Here is a 20,799-nt window from a genome sequence, read left to right on the forward strand (position 1 = left end):
ATCTTTGCTTTCATGGGTTTGGCCAAGGTCTTTGTATATATTGTAAAAGCACATTGTCTAAAGGACTTTTCAGCTGAGGTATTTGATTTGAATAGCAGAAACTATCTCTGCCATTATCCTGGTAACCACATTGCTGTTTGGTCTAGTGCTGACGTAAAAGGAATTCTTGTGAAAGGGGATTGCAATCATTTTTACAACACGCATCAAGAACGTCTGCTCATTTGGGATCAGGTTTCCTGTCACCATATGGTCACAGAAAATCTGATCCAGGCTGTGGTGTACTTTCAATATCTCACTTTACAATGTCTAAACTGTGACTAAAACTGGACATTAATAAGGTGAAAAGACATGAGTGGAAACATGCCAGAGATCCTTTTGGGTGGATTCTCTTTAAGAAGATGGTGAAATTCTGAGGTCATACTGAGGGGGAGAACACACTGAAGTATTTTAAAAATCTTTATTTAAATATACAAAAATACCATCTTGTGTTTTTGTCAATAATTGGCAGCAAAACATGTTATAGCAATAATAAATAAATAAAATATCTAGTTTATAAAATACATTGAAGTTGAAAGCTTCAAGCAGTCCACTTGCAGGAACAACACTAGAACAAAGGAGCCGTCCGATTGTTTGCCCTGTGGTTGAGAGTCCAGAGAAAACACATTAAGGAAAATGAAAAACAAGAACACATTAAGAATAATTAATGCAGACTATTTTGCAACTAAAGCCAGAACTAACTCTCAACTAATGAGTGTATTAGTCTGAGATGAAGACATTCGATTATGGCTGTACAACAACAACAGCAAAACTTCATATAAGCTTATGAAGATTTTGGGTAAATACCTTGGGTTTACAGACTTCGATATACCATTAACTCCTCTTTTGTCTTCAGTTCTTCGCCAGTATTGTATGAACTATGCAGCATTATCAAACGAGGAGACAGTCATTACAATACATTATTTATTAGACACATTCATTTTTTTGTAAATATTCAATTAGCCATCCGTTCTGCATGATGTTTGGATGTCATTAGTATCTGGTCAGTCATTAGTTATTTTTGTCATTTTGTTAGCAGCACCAGACCAATCTTTCCTTTGTGACAGCAGACCTTTTAATTATAATGTTTTTTTTTTTACTTGCTGAAGCTCATTATGTGCCCAGACATACTGTAATAATTTTTCTACATGGTTAACCAGCAGTAATTTCTTCTTGAGGTTGAGGTTGTTTGCCAATAATTAGTAACTTGGTGAGCATGCTGGGAAGTACTAACAAATTTAAGCATGGACACTTTAATGGACTTCCTTGAAAACTAAATTTCAGATCAGCCAAAAAGCACTTCTGTCATTGTACAACAGAATCGAATTATTAATTGAGAATTTAAAGTGTCCCATATGCTCCTTTGCATCCAGGGTTAAAAAAAAAAAAAAGAAAAGTTCTCATTATAAACATTTCAGCATCAACTATTTTCTGTTCATAACTAGTTTCTGAAACGGTTAGATAAAGGATTCAGTCTCTCTAAACTGGGGTTGAGAAATGTCTACCAAATTGGCATCAGAAGATGTTTACAGTGAAACGCTGCAGGGGAGTTCAACTTCCATTGGAATGAATTAAAAACGCTCACTCTGCTCCATTATGTTTTTATTACCTCAGAATGAGCCATTACTATCTCATACACCATAGGTCAAGTCACCATTATGCGCGCCGGCATGTTTCTACAGCAGCCCTAAAGGGACAAACACTCTACAGAGCGTGTTTTGTCATCACTATGTTGTTGTTCTAAATAGTTCTTGTATTTAGAGGCACGCTTGCATCGTCACTGCATTGAATACGCACAAAGCAGTAGTAGTAGTAGCAGTAGTAGTAGTAGTCACCTGGTTTATTAGAAGCAGAGACCGTTCTTTGTTAGAAGTAAGAAGAAACCTCATTGCTTCACACAAGCTACTCTCTGCTCTCAGACAGCCACCGTAGTTTCTCTGAAAGGGAGGGATGCGAGAGGCGCTAAAATTTACACACTGCACCTTTAAATCAATATAAAGGACATCCAGATGTGCAATAATAATGATGTGCAATAATCCGTTTGTTTACATGCTGATCTACTGCGCATATGTGGAACACGTCTGCTGAGCGGACCCCGGCATACACTTTTAGTAAATACAAGTAGTCCACGTCCTTGCTGTCCACAGCTGTCTGTGTAAGGTTAGTGTCCGAACTGGAGTATAATCGAGGCTTTAATGTGGCACGTGTCTGGAGAAAGAGAACACGTTTGGCTTTAGATAAACCTACTAGAGCAGGGGTCATCAACTATATTTGTCCAAGGGCCAGAATTTTTCTCTGCAGACACTGTAAGGGCCAGATACTCGTAATATAAAATAAAATTCGAATTGTATCCTAATATGTTATTATTTGATATACTAATTCTAATTCCAAATTTATTTTATTTTTTACATTACCTCTACTGCAGCAAGCCACCAGGGGGCGATAGCGATATTTTAGGCTTCATATTTGTGAGGCTGTCAAGCTGTCCATCACTGTCACGCAATTGTGCGCTAATCCCAGGCAAGGAAAATTTTGACATTTGTGAAAAAATGAGCACGTGAAACAATAAAAGATGTTCAATGAGAGCAACGCGTTTATCGTCATTCTTGACTGAAGGCAGGCTATGGCACAAGCTACTTTTCAGAAGGGTTTTTTTTTTTTTCGTTAGATTTAAAAATAAATAAATATGGAACGGACCCGAATATTCAAATATTCGTTCGGTGGGTTTGTTTTCGATTTGAAAATTTGACATTCGAATATTGTTTTTTTTTTTTTTTTTTTTTTTTTTTGCACACCTGGGATCCCCCGCGAAACGATTCTCATTCCCCTTGAATAAGGCCGGCGACACACTGGCTGCGTGAGCGTCTCAGCTGCGTGGCGTGTCCGTTTTTATTTCGGCTCCCATATTTAACAGGTTGGAGTTTGCACACTGAGACACGCGTCTCAGGCGCGCTTCAGCCACGCGGAAAACGCGTGCATGCTAGAAATAAAACCAACGCGTGTTCCAGCAACGGGAGTGTTCTCTGGCTAGAGCGCAGAACAGCGGAGTTTGTATGGACCGAAGTGCATATCTGAGCTTGTGTTTTGTTGCTTTGACATTGTGGAAAATAGAATAATAGAAACAAAATGTATTAGCATTTTTACCCGTTATTATCAATCTAAATTAATCTCGTTTTTAATTTAACTTAATTTCGTTTTTCTTTATTTAAATTTCGTTTTTTCTTTATTTAAATTTCGTTTTTGTTTATATAAATTTCGTTTTTTCTTTATTTAAATTTCGTTTTTCTTTATTTAAATCTACCCTTACTGTGCCAATTTGTTAGTCAGAAAAATATTAGACTACCTTAAAAGTATTGCTTAATTTAACAGACCTGTGTGTGTGCGTTTTATATCACTAGTGCAGTGTCCGTTCTCGGAGCATAAGCCCTGCCCGCATGAGGTGCGCCGCTTCCCGCTCGCGCTGTTCTGACTGTAGTTTACTAAAAGTTTATTAATTCTGAATGTGTCGCGTCTCGCGTGTCCATCTATATTGCACCAAATGCGACACTGCACTGCCTTGTGAAGTCGATTGGATGAACGGTTCTCGAAATAATAAAAATGCAAACGGACATACAGACACAGATTCCTGCCTTTATTAGAGAGAAAAATATGTTCAGCCCCTCTCTCCGAAGAGTCGATGTTCATTACTACCGAAGCTTCGAAGCTCAAAAAATGGTATTCGGACCAGCCCTAAACTTTTTCCTCTTACAAGGCTATTCCTGAATTCAGTATTATTCTGGGGGCCGGATGGAAATCTCTGGCGGGCCGGATTTGGCCCGCGGGCCGCCAGTTGACGTTGCATGTACTAGAGGATATAGCACTGAAATATCTTTACCATAAATAGACTTCTGCCGATATTCGGTAATGCGATATATCACGATAATGAATATGCACGATATTGTTATCGTGGGCATTTCAAAATACCGTAAATAATAATTTATTACCAATTATTACAATTTTTATAATGCATTTAAGAATACTTTCCCCATCAACCGTATAAAATGTACCGCTGTATTCTGCATCAAAGCGAGCCCAACGTGCATGACAAGCGCATGGCGGAACGAGTGAAGGAGATGTGCTGAATGAAAGTGCGCGTTCACTCTCTGACAGCAGAGGGCGCTGATGGAACAGCAGAATGCAATGGTTACCCCGGAAACCCATAAACAAAGCAAATGCGCTGGTGAAGTTTTTATAATGCCTCAAAAATATATTTTAATCTGGACTACAACATGCCCTAATGATTAGAAATGTTCTGATTATTTGTTATTGTTCAGTAAAACTCTGAGACATACGTCTTCATTAGTTAACATGTTAATTCATTATTACCAAACTGACAGTGAAAAATACAATAAAGCATTAATTATTCTTATTCTTAGTTAATGTTAATTTCTTAGTTACAATAAAATAAAAAGAACTTATTTAATGGGCCTGAAATGATCAGTTGTTTCTTACTAACATTAACAAAAAAATAATACTTTCTCTAACAAATGTAGCTATTGCTCAATCTTAGTTAAAGGTGCTAAAGATGATGTTTTGTTTTATACATTTTTGCAATATTACTTGAAACTGTCTTTACTAACTGATAAAAGACTATTTATTAGGTGCACTGAAAGGAATAATATTAATATACATCATCTGTGCACGAGGTAGGGCCTTAAAAACATCAGCCAATCGTTTACGCGATCATCACGTAAACGATTGGCCCTCTGGCTTGTCAATCACTGCCATGACGTTCCTTGTGAGAGACGAGCTCAGCTGCACGCTCCAGTAACTTTCCACACTCCACAGGCGCCGCATGCAATGTTTTTGTCCGGAGACAGGAGTAACAACTGCAGATTATGAGTTACCTGCGGTGAGTCCGACATAATGAATCCACTAACACAACACAGCGAATGCCGGTGGTAAACACTCGTGTTCCAGTACAAGTGTTTACGAGTTTTGGGAGGCGTTCCTTCGAAGGAGGGGGGTTGTTCTTACGCATGCGCTCATTTCAAAAACTCAGTAACAGTCTTTGGATTCTCAGTCGACGAAAAAATCCTCTCTATCACCTTTAATGCATTAAATAATGAGACTTTATTGTAAAATGTTACCTGTTGTTCTTTATAGCCTAATTCTTTTGCACTTTAATCTGTTTGAAAATTTTACTTTATATATTTTTTTGTGTATTGTATTATTGTATTTAAACGTTCAGAGTTTTCTTTTTATTACAAAAAGAGTTCTTAAACCTCTTATAGTATGACAACACTTTTTTTGCAACTTATTTCAATACCGTGATAAAAGATTCAGCAATTAATCGCAACATGAAAATTTGATACCGTCACATGCCTAACCATAAACGATCCTGAGTGGCATTATTATGCAAATTTGTTACAAACCTACATAGGTTTGTGCAGAAAGGAACTGGAATTACTGACGATCAGAGGCTGGGGTTTCTGGACCCTCTGGCTAACTTTTCCGGGGGTTGAGAACATTTAATTTCTGTCAGTGGGGTGGCAGGGGTTGAAGCGGGCCCCCCAACTGCAGCGACTTTACTGCCCTGCTGACAACTCGTTTTGGGCGGTTCAGAATCAGTTCTTTATTGTTGGAGACAATAACTCCATTTATCATGCACTTTGATCTTTGAAACTTTGCAGACCTTTTACATTCACAGACAGCTATATCACACACTACATGAAAAGTAAATAATACGAAAAAGCATAATAGGGACACTTTAAAAGTGAGCTGTGGCCACATGGACAGCTAGCTTTCTGACTGATAGTGAAAACATGCATCAAAGTGAAGCATTATTGTCCACCCTCATCATGAAGGAACAGTATATGAAAAGATGGAATTCATGCAAGAGACAGCAAAAGAAAGCATCAAGTCAATGCACGTCTAAGCAGCAAGCAGTTGAATCAGAGTGACAGTCTGCCATGCTTAGGTCAGCTGAGCTAGAATGACTTTAAAGCAATCGACAGATTAAAAGATATACTCACCCTCTCTGTTTAATGTACCATAATGCGAAACATATTATGAAAGCTATAAATGTGGCGCCTGTGGAGGCTGAGAAAATATTATTAAAATGTTTAAGTAAACAGAGAAGAGTGGTGCACATACACTTTCGTTCAAAAGTATGAGGTCAGTAAGATTTTTTTAATGTTGTTGAAAGAAGTCTCTTATGCTCACCAAGGCTGCATTTATTTGATCAAAAATGCAGTAAAAGCATTAACGTTGTGAAATATTAGAATTTCAAATAACAGTTTTCTATTTTTTTCAATATGTTAAAATATAATGTATTCCTGTGATGGCACAGCTGAATTTTCAGCAGCCATTACTCCAGTTTGCAGTGATCCTTTGATTGTGCTGCTTAATATTTTTCTAGACACCGTGGAACATTTTTTCAGGATTATGAATAGAAAGTTCAAAAGAACAGCATTCATTTGAAATAGAAAATCAAAAATTAAAAAAAAAAAAGAAAAAGTATTCATTTGTTTAAAAAAAGAAATTGAATGACCCCAAACTTTTGAACAATATATATAAATATAAATATAAACATAATTTTATGTCTATAGTTAAAAGTCTATAGTTTAATCCAAATCATTCAGATGCTTACCGACAATAATCGGAGCGACAACATCTGAAAGATCAACAGTTGTGTTATTAGAAACAGTGAAATACATGAACAAAAGGAAATAAACATTCAATAGATATGTGGTGAACTCATAGTAATGATCACTCTCACTTGGAACTTTAACAAAACAACTCATTATCATCACTGACTGTTATATTATACAGTGACCTATGTAGCTCTGACTACAGTAACCACATTTCTTTCCCAGAGGGTGATACACCCTAGTAAAAAAAAAAATAATAATAATAATATCTATTTAAAATACATTTATTTACTAAGTATACTTCAAATCCATTAACATGTTTATTGACATATCACTTAAGACTTACTGATATAAAATTATAATTAAACCTTATTTGGAGTATTTCTTTATTGCACAATGCACATTTCTTAATATTATGCCTAAAAAGTGTATTAGTATTACTATTAATAAAGATTGTATGATCTTTGTATAATATCAGTCTTTAAATGCAAGACATATAAAGAGTACCAAAAGTAATCTTGCAATAGGATTAGGGCCAAGCAATAATAAAAAATTAAAACCATCTTTTAAAGTTGTTAAATTTTGAGAAAAAACTCATTAAATTTCGAGAAAAAAGTCTAAATAAAATGTTGAGAATAAACTCATTAAATTACAAGAAAAATGTCATTAAATTTCGAGAAAAAAGTTGAGATAAAATGTTGAGAATAAACTCGTTAAATTACGAGAAAAAAACCTTGTGCAGTGATCCTTTGATTGTGCTGCTTAATATTTTTCTAGAAACCGTGGAACATTTTTTCAGGATTATGAATAGAAAGTTCAAAAGAACAGCATTCATTTGAAATAGAAAATAAAAAATAAAATAAAAAATAAAGAAAAAGTATTCATTTGTTTAAAAAAAGAAATTGAATGACCCCAAACTTTTGAACAATATATATAAATATAAACATAATTTTATGTCTATAGTTAAAAGTCTATAGTTTAATCCAAATCATTCAGATGCTTACCGCCAATAATCGGAGCGACAACATCTGAAAGATCAACAGTTGTGTTATTAGAAACAGTGAAATACATGAACAAAAGGAAATAAACATTCAATAGATATGTGGTGAACTCATAGTAATGATCACTCTCACTTGGAACTTTAACAAAACAACTCATTATCATCACTGACTGTTATATTATACAGTGACCTATGTAGCTCTGACTACAGTAACCACATTTCTTTCCCAGAGGGTGATACACCCTAGTAAAAAAAATAAAAAAATAATAATAATAATAATATCTATTTAAAATACATTTATTTACTAAGTATACTTCAAATCCATTAACATGTTTATTGACATATCACTTAAGACTTACTGATATAAAATTATAATTAAACCTTATTTGGAGTATTTCTTTATTGCACAATGCACATTTCTTAATATTATGCCTAAAAAGTGTATTAGTATTACTATTAATAAAGATTGTATGATCTTTGTATAATATCAGTCTTTAAATGCAAGACATATAAAGAGTACCAAAAGTAATCTTGCAATAGGATTAGGGCCAAGCAATAATAAAAAATTAAAACCATCTTTTAAAGTTGTTAAATTTTGAGAAAAAACTCATTAAATTTCGAGAAAAAAGTCTAAATAAAATGTTGAGAATAAACTCATTAAATTACAAGAAAAATGTCATTAAATTTCGAGAAAAAAGTTGAGATAAAATGTTGAGAATAAACTCGTTAAATTACGAGAAAAAAACCTTGTGCAGTGATCCTTTGATTGTGCTGCTTAATATTTTTCTAGAAACCGTGGAACATTTTTTCAGGATTATGAATAGAAAGTTCAAAAGAACAGCATTCATTTGAAATAGAAAATAAAAAATAAAATAAAAAATAAAGAAAAAGTATTCATTTGTTTAAAAAAAGAAATTGAATGAACCCAAACTTTTGAACAATATATATAAATATAAACATAATTTTATGTCTATAGTTAAAAGTCTATAGTTTAATCCAAATCATTCAGATGCTTACCGCCAATAATCGGAGCGACAACATCTGAAAGATCAACAGTTGTGTTATTAGAAACAGTGAAATACATGAACAAAAGGAAATAAACATTCAATAGATATGTGGTGAACTCATAGTAATGATCACTCTCACTTGGAACTTTAACAAAACAACTCATTATCATCACTGACTGTTATATTATACAGTGACCTATGTAGCTCTGACTACAGTAACCACATTTCTTTCCCAGAGGGTGATACACCCTAGTAAAAAAAAAAATAATAATAATAATATCTATTTAAAATACATTTATTTACTAAGTATACTTCAAATCCATTAACATGTTTATTGACATATCACTTAAGACTTACTGATATAAAATTATAATTAAACCTTATTTGGAGTATTTCTTTATTGCACAATGCACATTTCTTAATATTATGCCTAAAAAGTGTATTAGTATTACTATTAATAAAGATTGTATGATCTTTGTATAATATCAGTCTATAGGCAAGACATATAAAGAGTACCAAAAGTAATCTTGCAATAGGATTAGGGCCAAGCAATAATAAAAAATTAAAACCATCTTTTAAAGTTGTTAAATGTTGAGAATAAACTCATTAAATTACAAGAAAAATGTCATTAAATTTCGAGAAAAAAGTCGAGATAAAATGTTGAGAATAAACTCGTTAAATTACGAGAAAAAAACGTGTTAAATTTTGAGAAAAAAGTCGAGATAAAATGTTGAGAATAAACTCATTAAATTACGAGAAAAAAACTTGTTAAATTACGAGAAAAAAGTTGTTAAATTATGAGAACAAATTCGTTAAATTATGAGAAAAATGTAATTAAATTGAAAAAAAAAGTCGAGATAAAATTTTGAGAAGTCATAATTTAATGAGTTTATTCTCAACATTTTATCTCAACTTTTTTCTTGAAATTTAATGAGTTTTTTTCTCGTAATTTAACGAGTTTATTCTCAACATTTTATCTCGACTTTTTTCTCGAAATTTAACATTTTTCTCATAATTTAACGAATTTGTTCTCGTAATTTAACAACTTTTTTTCTCGTAATTTAATGACTTTATTCTCAACATTTTATCACGACTTTTTTCTCGAAATTTAACGAGTTTTTTCTCGTAATTTAATGAGTTTATTCTCAACATTTTATCTCGACTTTTTTCTCGAAATTTAACACGTTTTTTCTCGTAATTTAATGACTTTATTCTCAACATTTTATCACGACTTTTTTCTCGAAATTTAACGAGTTTTTTCTCGTAATTTAATGAGTTTATTCTCAACATTTTATCTCGACTTTTTTCTCGAAATTTAACACGTTTTTTCTCGTAATTTAATGACTTTATTCTCAACATTTTATTTCGACTTTTTTCTCGAAATTTAACAAGTTTTTTCTCTAAATTTAACAACTTTAATCTCAAGATGGTTTTATTTTTTTATTATTGCTTGGCCCTAATCCTCTTCCGTAATTCTTCACTAGGGGCAGTCAGACATTTAATTCAGTACAAAGTTAAGTTAAGTTAAGTTAAGATAATTAAGTTAAGTTAAGAACTTTATTAATCCCACAAGGGGCAATTCTAGTAGGGTAGTAGCATCGTATAGAACAGAAAATAAGTATAGTACAGAAAATAAGTAAATAAAGAAGTAAAAACATACTCATAAATAAATTCATATATATATAATATTATATTATATTATATATATATATATATATATATATACAAACACTAATTAAAACTTTAAATTGCAGAGACGAATAGCCTCTGGAACAAAGGTAAATTTATATCTATTAGATGAACATTTAATGCTTCTAAATCTTCTTCCAGAGGGCAGTGCTTCAAAATGAACCTTCAAGGGATGAGAGTCATCTCCCATGATACTACAAGTTTTCTTTAACATTTGTTGCTCATGGAATTCTGCTAGACTACACAAAGGCACACAAATAATTTTGAGCAAGTCCTAACTAATGTCTGTAGATGATTCCTGTTCTTGTTATGTACCAACATAAAAAAGAAAAACTCTCAATAAAAGTGGTATAAAAAGTTCTCAGTATGTTTTTTTTTTTTTTTGTTTGTTTTTTTGTACACAGAAAGTGTTCAGTTTCCTAAGAACATACATTCTTTGATTCACTTTCTTAATAATGCCATCTGTGTTCTGATGGAACTTTAAAGTAGTATCAAAGATAGTTCAAAGATATTTATACTCCTGTACCTTTTGACTTCTGTTTCACAAAAGTAGTTGTATCATTGGATTTAAAGGACGACTCACTCGGTGAAGGAGTAAGAGGCTCATATAGAATTCTTTCTGCAATACAACATATCAAATAACTATTACAGCATAAGCATAACAAATAATTAGTGAAAAAAACTGAGAAAAAAACACACACACAATACAGGCATCAGAATAAAGGATGCTATTTGGGCTAGACTCCTTACCATTTGAAAGTGTGGTGGCTGAGGCTGTTGTTGTTTCTGTTGCTGTTGTTGTGTCTGCTGTTGCTGTTGTTGTGTCTGTATCTGTTGCTGTTGTTGTGTCTGTAGCTGTTGCTGTTGTTGTGTCTGTAGCTGTTGCTGTTGCTGATGCTGTTGTTGTGTCTGTAGCTGTTGCTGATGCTGTTGTTGTGTCTGTAGCTGTTGCTGTTGTTGTGTCTGTAGCTGTTGTTGTGGCTTTGTTTGTGGCATTGCTTGCTGTTGTCAGTGTTATAAATACAGAAAGAAAATATTAATGTCATCACCTACTTTTGCCATCTTCTCCAATACAAAATTCAACATGCTGTAAACATCTAGGCAGTTCAGTAAATGGGAACATAAAGATTAGAAAAAATAAGTATACTTCAAGTTCATTTTATTAAGTGAAAGTTAAAGTCATGTGATATATAGTCAAGTATGGTGTCCCATACTTGGAATTTGTGCTCACACAGCAAGGGGTATTGAACACACACACACACACACACAGCAGTGGGCAGCCATTTTCTACTGCGGCACCCGGGGAGCAATTGGGGGTTAGGTGCCTTGCTCAAGGTCACTTCAGTTCTGGGTAATGAGAGTAGAAGAGAGTGCTGAAAGGAAGTAAGTATACTTAAGTAAAGTTCTAAGTTTTAAGTATACTTTATGTAGTAAGTATACTAATATCAGTGTACTAGTATACTTGTATTTCAATACTACTTGGGACTAAATTGCCCCAATTTTTAGTGTATAAAAGTATACTTTTAAGTATACTTTATGTAGTAAGTATACTAATATCAGTGTACTAGTATACTTGTATTTCAGTACTACTTGGGACTAAATTGCCCCAATTTTTAGTGTATAAAAGTATACTTTTAAGTACACTTTAAGTGTAACAGTAGTAAACTTTGAGTCTACTAGTTTAGTAACTAGTTTACAACTGCATTTTTTGTTTGTACTGCAACTATACTACAAGTGAACTTCTAGGTATACTGATCAAATACTTTTTTAGTTTATGAAAGTACACTGAAGAAACGTGCAGTAAACTACTAGTTTAGTGGTTATATATTGCAAGTATACTTGTAAGTTCTCTTTAGTGAACTTAAAATACTTATAGTTTAATACTTACAGTTTAATAAATTACTTATAGTTGAAATATATATATATATATATATATTTATTATATACACACACACATACACATACACATACAGGTGCTGGTCATATAATTAGAATATCATCAAAAAGTTGATTTATTTCACTAATTCCATTAAAAAAGTGAAACTTGTATATTATATTCATTCATTACACACAGACTGATATATTTCAAATGTTTATTTCTTTTAATTTTGATGATTATAACTGACAACTAAGGAGAATCCCAAATTCAGTATCTCAGAAAATTAAAATATTGTGAAAAGGTTCAATATTGAAGACACCTGCCACACTCTAATCAGCTAATTAACTCAAAACACCTGCAAAGGCCTTTAAATGGTCTCTCAGTCTAGTTCTGTAGGCTACACAATCATGGGGAAGACTGCTGACTTGACAGTTGTCCAAAAGACGACCATTGACACCTTGCACAAGGAGGGCAAGACACAAAAGGTCATTGCAAAAGAGGCTGGCTGTTCACAGAGCTCTGTGTCCAAGCACATTAATAGAGAGGCAAAGGGAAGGAAAAGCAATAGGGATAACCGCAACCTGGAGAGGATTGTGAAACAAAACCCATTCAAAAATGTGAGGGAGATTCACAAAGAGTGGACTGCAGCTGGAGTCAGTGCTTCAAGAACCACTACGCACAGACGTATGCAAGACATGGGTTTCAGCTGTCGCATTCCTTGTGTCAAGCCACTCTTGAACAACAGACAGCGTCAGAAGCATCTCGCCTGGGCTAAAGACAAAAAGGACTGGACTGCTGCTGAGTGGTCCAAAGTTATGTTCTCTGATGAAAGTAAATTTTGCATTTCCTTTGGAAATCAGGGTCCCAGAGTCTGGAGGAAGAGAGGAGAGGCACACAATCCACGTTGCTTGAGGTCCAGTGTAAAGTTTCCACAGTCAGTGATGGTTTGGGGTGCCATGTCATCTGCTGGTGTTGGTCCACTGTGTTTTCTGAGGTCCAAGGTCAACGAAGCCGTATACCAGGAAGTTTTAGAGCACTTCATGCTTCCTGCTGCTGACCAACTTTATGGAGGTGCAGATTTCATTTTCCAACAGGACTTGGCACCTGCACACAGTGCCAAAGCTACCAGTACCCGGTTTAAGGACCTGGTTTATGGTATCCCTGTTTTTAATTGGCCAGCAAACTCACCTGACCTTAACCCCATAGGAAATCGATGGGGTATTGTGAAGAGGAAGATGCGATATGCCAGACCCAACAATGTAGAAGAGCTGAAGGCCACTATCAGAGCAACCTGGGCTCTCATAGCACCTGCCACAGACTGATCGATTCCATGCCACGCCGCATTGCTGCAGTAATTCAGGCAAAAGGACCCCCAACTTAGTATTGAGTGCTATACATGCTCATACTTTTCATGTTCATACTTTTCAGTTGGCCAAGATTTCTAAAAATCCTTTCTTTGTATTGGTCTTAAGTAATATTCTAATTTTCTGAGATACTGAATTTGGGATTCTCCTTAGTTGTCAGTTATAATCATCAAAATTAAAAGAAATAAACATTTGAAATATATCCGTCTGTGTGTAATGAATGACTATAATATACAAGTTTCACTTTTTGAATGGAATTAGTGAAATAAATCCACTTTCTTTTTCATATTCTAATTATATGATCAGCACCTGTATATATATATATATATATATATATATATATATATATATATATATATATTTTTTTTTTTTTTTAGTTTGAAAGAAGTATACTAATAGCACTTGAATAAACTTCTTTTTTGTAAGGGAATTTATATGGAATTCAAAACCACAGGAGAAAGACTTACAGATTTCCAAAGATCAAAGATCTGCATCCGTTGGCCCTTGTACATTTGTCTAAATGATGGTGCCTTTAGCTACAAATAAAAGTACAGTAGGCTACTCTCAGCTGTAATGTGCAGTTCTATGTCTGTTTAGTTTCTTTGTGTTTGGGTTCTGTTTTCCTTGTTCTGGTTTGCCTGAGTTCCCTGTGCTTATTAGTTTCCATAGTTCCTAATTTACACACCTGTTCTTTCCATTCACTACTTTCCATTCACTACTCAGTCGGTGTATTTAAGCCTTCAGTTCATCCAGTTCTTTATTCGGTCTCGTTTATGTTGATGTCAATGTATTTTGCTATTTCTCCTATGTTTGCCCTGTAGTTTCCCGAGTATTTGTGATTAAAGATTGTTCTTTGTATTCTCTATCATTGTGCATTTATTGCAGCCACCTTAACCTTGACATCAGCGCAGGAAACGCTGCAGATTCTGTCTACTTATAACTCATATCATGAATCCACACCTTGAGAAAAAATCCCATCCATTAATGCATTCAGAAGGTTAAGCTTACCTTCAACACAGACAGGAAGGGCAGACCAGCCACCCTCTTCACACACTGACGGAGCTAAACCTTTCATCCTGTAACCTGGCCAGCATTCAAATGCGGCTTCACTTTTATAAGAGAACGGAGGATTTCCTTCAGTCCGGTTACCTAAACTAATTTTAGGAACTCGACATTCAATAGCTGGGAATAGAAAGGAAACTGTTTTTAAGTTGATAAAACATGCAAAGCTAAACAAAGGTAAAATGCTTTTCTGTAAAGCAGTAAATACTGGCACAATGTGATATGCAAAATATAGTACTGAAAGCACTTCAGGACTCTGATCAAAACATCTGACACACTGCAGCATGCATGGAATTTCAGTAATGTGAAGTGGAACCCAATAAAATGTCAAAACAAGACTCCAAATCGTTTTATAATCCAAGACCATAAAAGAATGTTTCTCTGGAAAGAAACATTTAGAAAAATATTTCTGTTTTAAACATTACTGAAATGTTTCAGTTCGTCAATATCAGGTGTGCCAATACAAATAAATGGCTCAATTTGGTGGAACGCTAAAAAAAAAAAAATTAAACCCATTAAACCACTGATTATCAATGATTATCAAAAAGCAAAAATAAAGCTAGTAAAAATTAATATAAAAAACAGGTTCTGCATATTGGTTAGTGAACCTTAAAGGTGCCCTAGAATTAAAAATTGAATTTATCTTGGCATAATTAAATAACAAGAGTTCAGTACATGGAAATGACATACAGTGAGTCTCAAACACCGTTGTTTCCTCCTTCTTATATAAATCTCATTTGTTTAAAAGACCTCCGACGAACAGGCGAATCTCAACATAACACCGACTGTTACGTAACAGTCGGGATCATTAATATGTACGCCCCCAATATTTGCATATGGCAGCCTATGTTCAAGCATTAGACAAGGGCAGAACGTCTGGATCTGTGCACAGCTGAATCAGACTAGGTAAGCAAGCAAGAACAATAGCGAAAAATGGCAGATGGAGCACTAATAACTGACATGATCCATGATATCATGATATTTTTAGTGATATTTGTAAATGGTCTTTCTAAATGTTTCGTTAGCATGTTGCTAATGTACTGTTAAATGTGGTTAAAGTTACCATCGTTTCTTACTGTATTCACGGAGACAAGAGAGCCGTCACTATTTTCATTTTTAAACACTTGCAGTCTGTATAAACACACATAAACACAACTTCATTTTTTATAAATCTCTCTATCAGTGTGTAATGTTAGCTTTAGCCATGGAGAAACATCAAACTCATTCAGAATCAAATGTAAACATCCAAATAAATACCATACTTACGCGATTAGACATGTTGCATGATGAACACTTTGTAAAGATCTATTTTGAGGGTTATATTAGCTGTGTGGACTTTGTTTATGCTGTTACAGGCAAGCGCGAGCTCCGTGGGCGGGGAGCGTGAGCATTTAAAGGGGCCGCAGCCTAAATCGGCTCATATTTAATGATGCCCCAAAATAGGCAGTTAAAAAAATTAATAAAAAAAATCTATGGGGTATTTTGAGCTGAAATTTCACAGACACATTCAGGGGACACCTTAGACTTATATTAAATCTTTTAAAAAGACGTTCTACGGCACCTTTAAAAAAATGCTTGGTCTTGTTCATTAAAAAAAAACAAAAAAAACACAATTTTATTCTTCTCACTGTTACCACTCCCACTTCATTTTGTATAATATTTTTCCAGCATTGCTACACACAGAAACCTGATACTCCCCAATCTGCCCTGATCGTACCACAGAGGGATAGATCTCCTCCACAGAAACAACATTCAACTGCCGGTCACCACCAGGACTATGATGAAATGGAAACATAAGGCTGAGATGATTCTGTAGGGCTTGGAGGAGACAGACTGGTAGCAGTCACTGAAGGCTACAGATCACATCAGCATATACAACTGGTCGGACTTGTAACCCTTAAACCGAAGGTTGTGGGTTCAAGTCTCAGAACCAGCAGGAAATGTAGGGGGGGGGGGAGTGAAGGAACAGTGCTCTCTTCCTCTCTCATTACCCGCAACTGAAGTGCCCTCGAGCAAGGCACCTAACCCACAATCACTCCCCAGGCGCCGCAGCAAAAACGGCTGCCCACTGCTCTGGGTGTGTGTTCACGGTGTGTGTGTGTGTGTGTTCAGTAATCACTGCTGTGTGTGTGCACTTGGATGGGTGAAATACAGAGCACAAATTCCGTGTATGAGACACCATACTTGGCTACACATCACATCACTTCACTTCACTTTGACTAAGACAAAAAAATAAATAAATAAATAAAATAAATCCATATATTATAAAAGGCCTAAAGGACCTGCTGAACAAGAAAAAGACGACCTTCAGGTAGAAGGTTACCTAGAGATGCAACCTAAGGCAAATAAACAGGTCAGTAAGGGGACCATACAATATAATGCAATACAGTGAAAGGACAAAGAAACTCTGTTGTGCAAGAAAAGCAAGATGAGTTCGGCAGGCTGCTAGAGATGTTCCACCAGTTCTAACACGCTGAGCCGCGATGCTGCTGCAACACCAGCGCAAGCGAGTCCAAACTCATGTTCAGACTATTTAGGGTCAAATCGGGGCACCTTTACATATTCCTTATCTTAAAGGTGTGTTACTTTTTTTGTTCAAAATTAACAAACATTATGAGTCAATACATCATCATATTTGACTTACCCTGATTCACTATGGTAACCCTATTATAAGTGTTTATATTTTAGACTGAGCGGGATGGTTTTTGCGTGAATTTGCATAAATATGTCACATTTGTTCCAGAACTTTTGGGGACGACCGATGGACCGATGATGAGGTTCAGGCTTTATTAAGCCTATATGCAGAGGTCGAAATCCAGCGGGAACTAGAAAGTCGCTCGCAGTCCTACGTCACCGGACTATCTTCACGGTACTTTAGACCGCTATGGAAAGCAATAGGCCTGGGGGGAAAAAAGTTCCTGGGACGAATTGTTCCGGGTAATTTCGGTGGAAACGCGGCTATACCTTTAACAACAGGTTTCCAGTGACAAATAATATGCCTATCCACAGTAAAAGTAATAATAATATGCAAATCTTAACAATCACAGCCTCTATTTTATATTAAAAACACAGCTATGTGGAGCTATGTGTAGGGCTGGGCGATATATCGCATGCGATTGTCACGCGCATTTCGTCAGTAAAGCCGGTTCCCTGATTACCGCTAAATCACCATCACCTGCTTTCAAATGGAGCGGCATTTAATAGACAGAGCCGTAGTTCACTGACAAGATACGCAATATCGCGTTCATTATCGCAGATGCGCGTGACAATCGCATGCGATATATCGCCCAGCCCTAGCTATGTGCTGGACAAATGAAATTTCTATGCGGGCGGAGCTTCCCACTGTGATTCAGTGCAGTTGATTAGGATAGAAATCTTAATCATTTACATTAATGAATTTGGCAAACACTCTTTTCCAAAGTGACTTACATTGCATTCAAGGTGTACGCTATCAGCTCGTGCATTCCCTGGAAATCAAACCCATGACCTTAGCGGCACAGGCACCATGCTCTACTGCTTGAGCAACAGGAATGCAGCAGGGATGAGCATTTGACGATTGTGGTTGACTTTATGCTTGGAATTTAATAGAGTTAAAACTTTAAATCCAAAAACTAACCTTTGCATTCTGGAGGTGGTGAACTATATTCCCAATATTGCCCACATGTAATAAATCTGTTTCCAACGAGGGTGTAGTTATCATCGCAGGAATATTCAACGACATCATCAAATTGAATAATGTTCCTGGGCTTTGAGAACTTTCCATGCTCAATTGGAATTGGCTCATCACACGTTATCACTATGAAAGACATGATGACAGAGAAGCTGTTACAACATCTTTGACTGTTTGTAAAGTTGTTCTAGGCAACACTGATGTTAATATTGAATGTGCATATTAATGACTAAAATAGTTAACAAACTAAAACCATAAAAAAAACTTTTTTGTTCCTTAAAACAAAATAAATGTTAACTGAAAAAATAAATAAATAAATAAATTCAAAGGCGAGGACTCACAAGTACATTTAGACTTTCCGCCCCAGCCAGATACAAGACACTGCCTGAAACTTGATCCTTCCAGGTCATATCTGGGTTCAAGAAAAAATAAACAAGTCAATCATTTGCTACATTATGAGTGCAGTATGGACAGCAGAGGCTGCAGCAGTTCTTACCCCCTCTCACATACGGGTTTTATGCGGGCACCAAACAACGTTCCTTCTGTGATGGAGTAGGTCATATGTGGTGAATCTTCAGGTGATCCACAGTCTATCTCTGAAATGGGTGCAAACATAGCAGTTTACAACTGGACAACTTTACAACCATTTTTTTAATAGGAAATGGCCCAATTCAAAAATGAAGTCAAAACTAAATTACTTTTGCATTTTAATTCCGGATCACTCCACTTCCCACTCCTGCAGATGATCACATTTGAACCTTCCTCTCTCTCGTGTCCTCTAGCACACTCCACAAACGCCTTTGAATCATCTGGGAAATTATTCCTCATTCTGGATTCCTCAGACAAAATAATTTTGCCATTCAAATCAGGAAACGGACAACCTACAAAATCAACCACAGACACAGGATAAATAATCAACCAAATAACTAGATTTTAGTCATACCTTCAAAAATTTGGGGTCAGTAAGACTTTTTTTTTTTTTTAAAGAAATACTTATATTCAGAACACAGTAATCTGATCAAAAATGGCAGTAAAACATTTCAGATTTCTGTTCAATTCGAATAAATGCTGTTCTTTTGAGCTTTTCAAAAGAATTTATCATGGTTTACACAAAAACATTAAGCAGCACATTGATAATAATAATAAGAAGAAATGTTTTTTAGGCTCCAAATCAGCATATTAGAATGATTTCTGAAGGATCGTGTGACAGTGAAGACTGGAGTGATGATGCTGAAAATTCAGCTTTGTATCACAGGAATAAGTTGCAATTTAAAAGACATTAAAATAATGTTATTTTAAATTATAATAAGCCTAATATTTCACATTGTTGCTGTATTTAAAGTATATATAGTGTTAACAATCTTGCCAACCCCAAAATCACGGCAGTAATTTCCCTTTTATTTGTATTTTATATGTATTACAAAGCCTGAAAGCAGTCAAATGTATGCACTTGACTGGTGTATTTTGGCTCCACCTAAAGGAAAGTTCCAAGAAATATATTTTTAATACCCTATCAGTACGCCTTTTTCCCACTTGATTATTCGAGATTGTTTTAAAAATGCATTTCAATCAAACTCAAAGGAATAGATCAACCAAACACCCGGTTATCTCGTGGTTTTGCAGTAGACTGTTTATTACATAACATATTAATGCTGAAAACGCAGGGGGATAAAAAGAAACATTATTAGGCTTTATTATTATTATTATTCAGCAACTCAAATAGGCTACTCACAAAACACAAGTCTAACTACCTCAGAAACATCTGTTTAACAAATTGCTCAGGCTATTTCAATGCGAAAACGATGAGTTTAAACTATGAGTTTAAAAACAATCTAAGACAATTCTCAACGGTAAGGAAATCAGCTCACCTTTCTCCATAGACACCAGTGAAAACTGCAGTAGAAGCAGTGGCCAAGCCTTCACACTTGTCATCGTCACTTAAATAGATTTTCTTGTTTAAACAGTAAACACTTGTCGTGAATATAGCTACAGCTGACAGGAAATTTAACGGGCTGAAGGCACTCAGATGAAATAACAGAAAAGCACTACACGAACAAAGATATTCCCGATAATAAGTTAAGTGGTCTCGCCGGAGAATGAAATAAAACAGTTAACAAATAAAAGGAAAGGGCGTTTCATAGATTCGCGTGTACGACTAAACATGTAAAGGGAACCTTCACTCATATTAGAAGAAAACACGCCCATTCCGTGACGTCACTCCTCTCACCAAAATCGCCTGCCCTGAGATTAAACACTGTCAAAATATGATTCAAGTAAATTGACTGTGTTTATAACAAGTATTTATTTTTTGACAGTATGATATATTGGTCTTATTTGCCAACTTATTTAAGATAAGTTCAAAAGTTTGGGTCAGTAATATTTTTTTTTAAAGAAATTAATGCTTTTATTCAGCAAGGACGCATTAAATTGATCAAAAGTGAAGTAAAGACATTTAGAATG

General features: G+C 35.0%; 1 protein-coding gene across 6 annotated transcripts; it reads right to left on the reverse strand.

The window, feature by feature from the left end:
• Window positions 1-445: 445 nt before the first annotated feature.
• On the reverse strand, window positions 446-20,551 carry im:7151449 (complement decay-accelerating factor). 6 transcript variants are annotated; one of them, XM_048198950.1, is made up of 13 exons: window positions 20,208-20,550; window positions 19,038-19,220; window positions 18,836-18,935; window positions 18,681-18,751; window positions 18,286-18,465; window positions 11,115-11,366; window positions 10,891-10,983; window positions 8,686-8,709; window positions 7,673-7,696; window positions 6,668-6,691; window positions 6,051-6,117; window positions 844-914; window positions 446-635 (listed from the first exon to the last, which is right to left on the reverse strand). In XM_048198950.1, the coding sequence occupies exons 1-12, from the start codon at window positions 20,269-20,271 to the stop codon at window positions 851-853; spliced, it is 1,146 nt and encodes a 381-aa protein (XP_048054907.1). In that variant the 5' UTR covers window positions 20,272-20,550; the 3' UTR covers window positions 446-635; window positions 844-850. The 6 variants fall into 6 exon arrangements, with proteins under 6 accessions (XP_048054907.1, XP_048054908.1, XP_048054910.1 ...); XM_048198951.1 differs by having other exon boundaries at window positions 446-914; window positions 20,208-20,551; XM_048198953.1 differs by lacking the exon at window positions 7,673-7,696.
• Between the last annotated feature and the right edge of the window lie 248 nt (window positions 20,552-20,799).

This window comes from Megalobrama amblycephala, linkage group LG8, assembly GCF_018812025.1.
Source record: "Megalobrama amblycephala isolate DHTTF-2021 linkage group LG8, ASM1881202v1, whole genome shotgun sequence".
NCBI classification, from domain to species: domain Eukaryota; kingdom Metazoa; phylum Chordata; class Actinopteri; order Cypriniformes; family Xenocyprididae; genus Megalobrama; species Megalobrama amblycephala.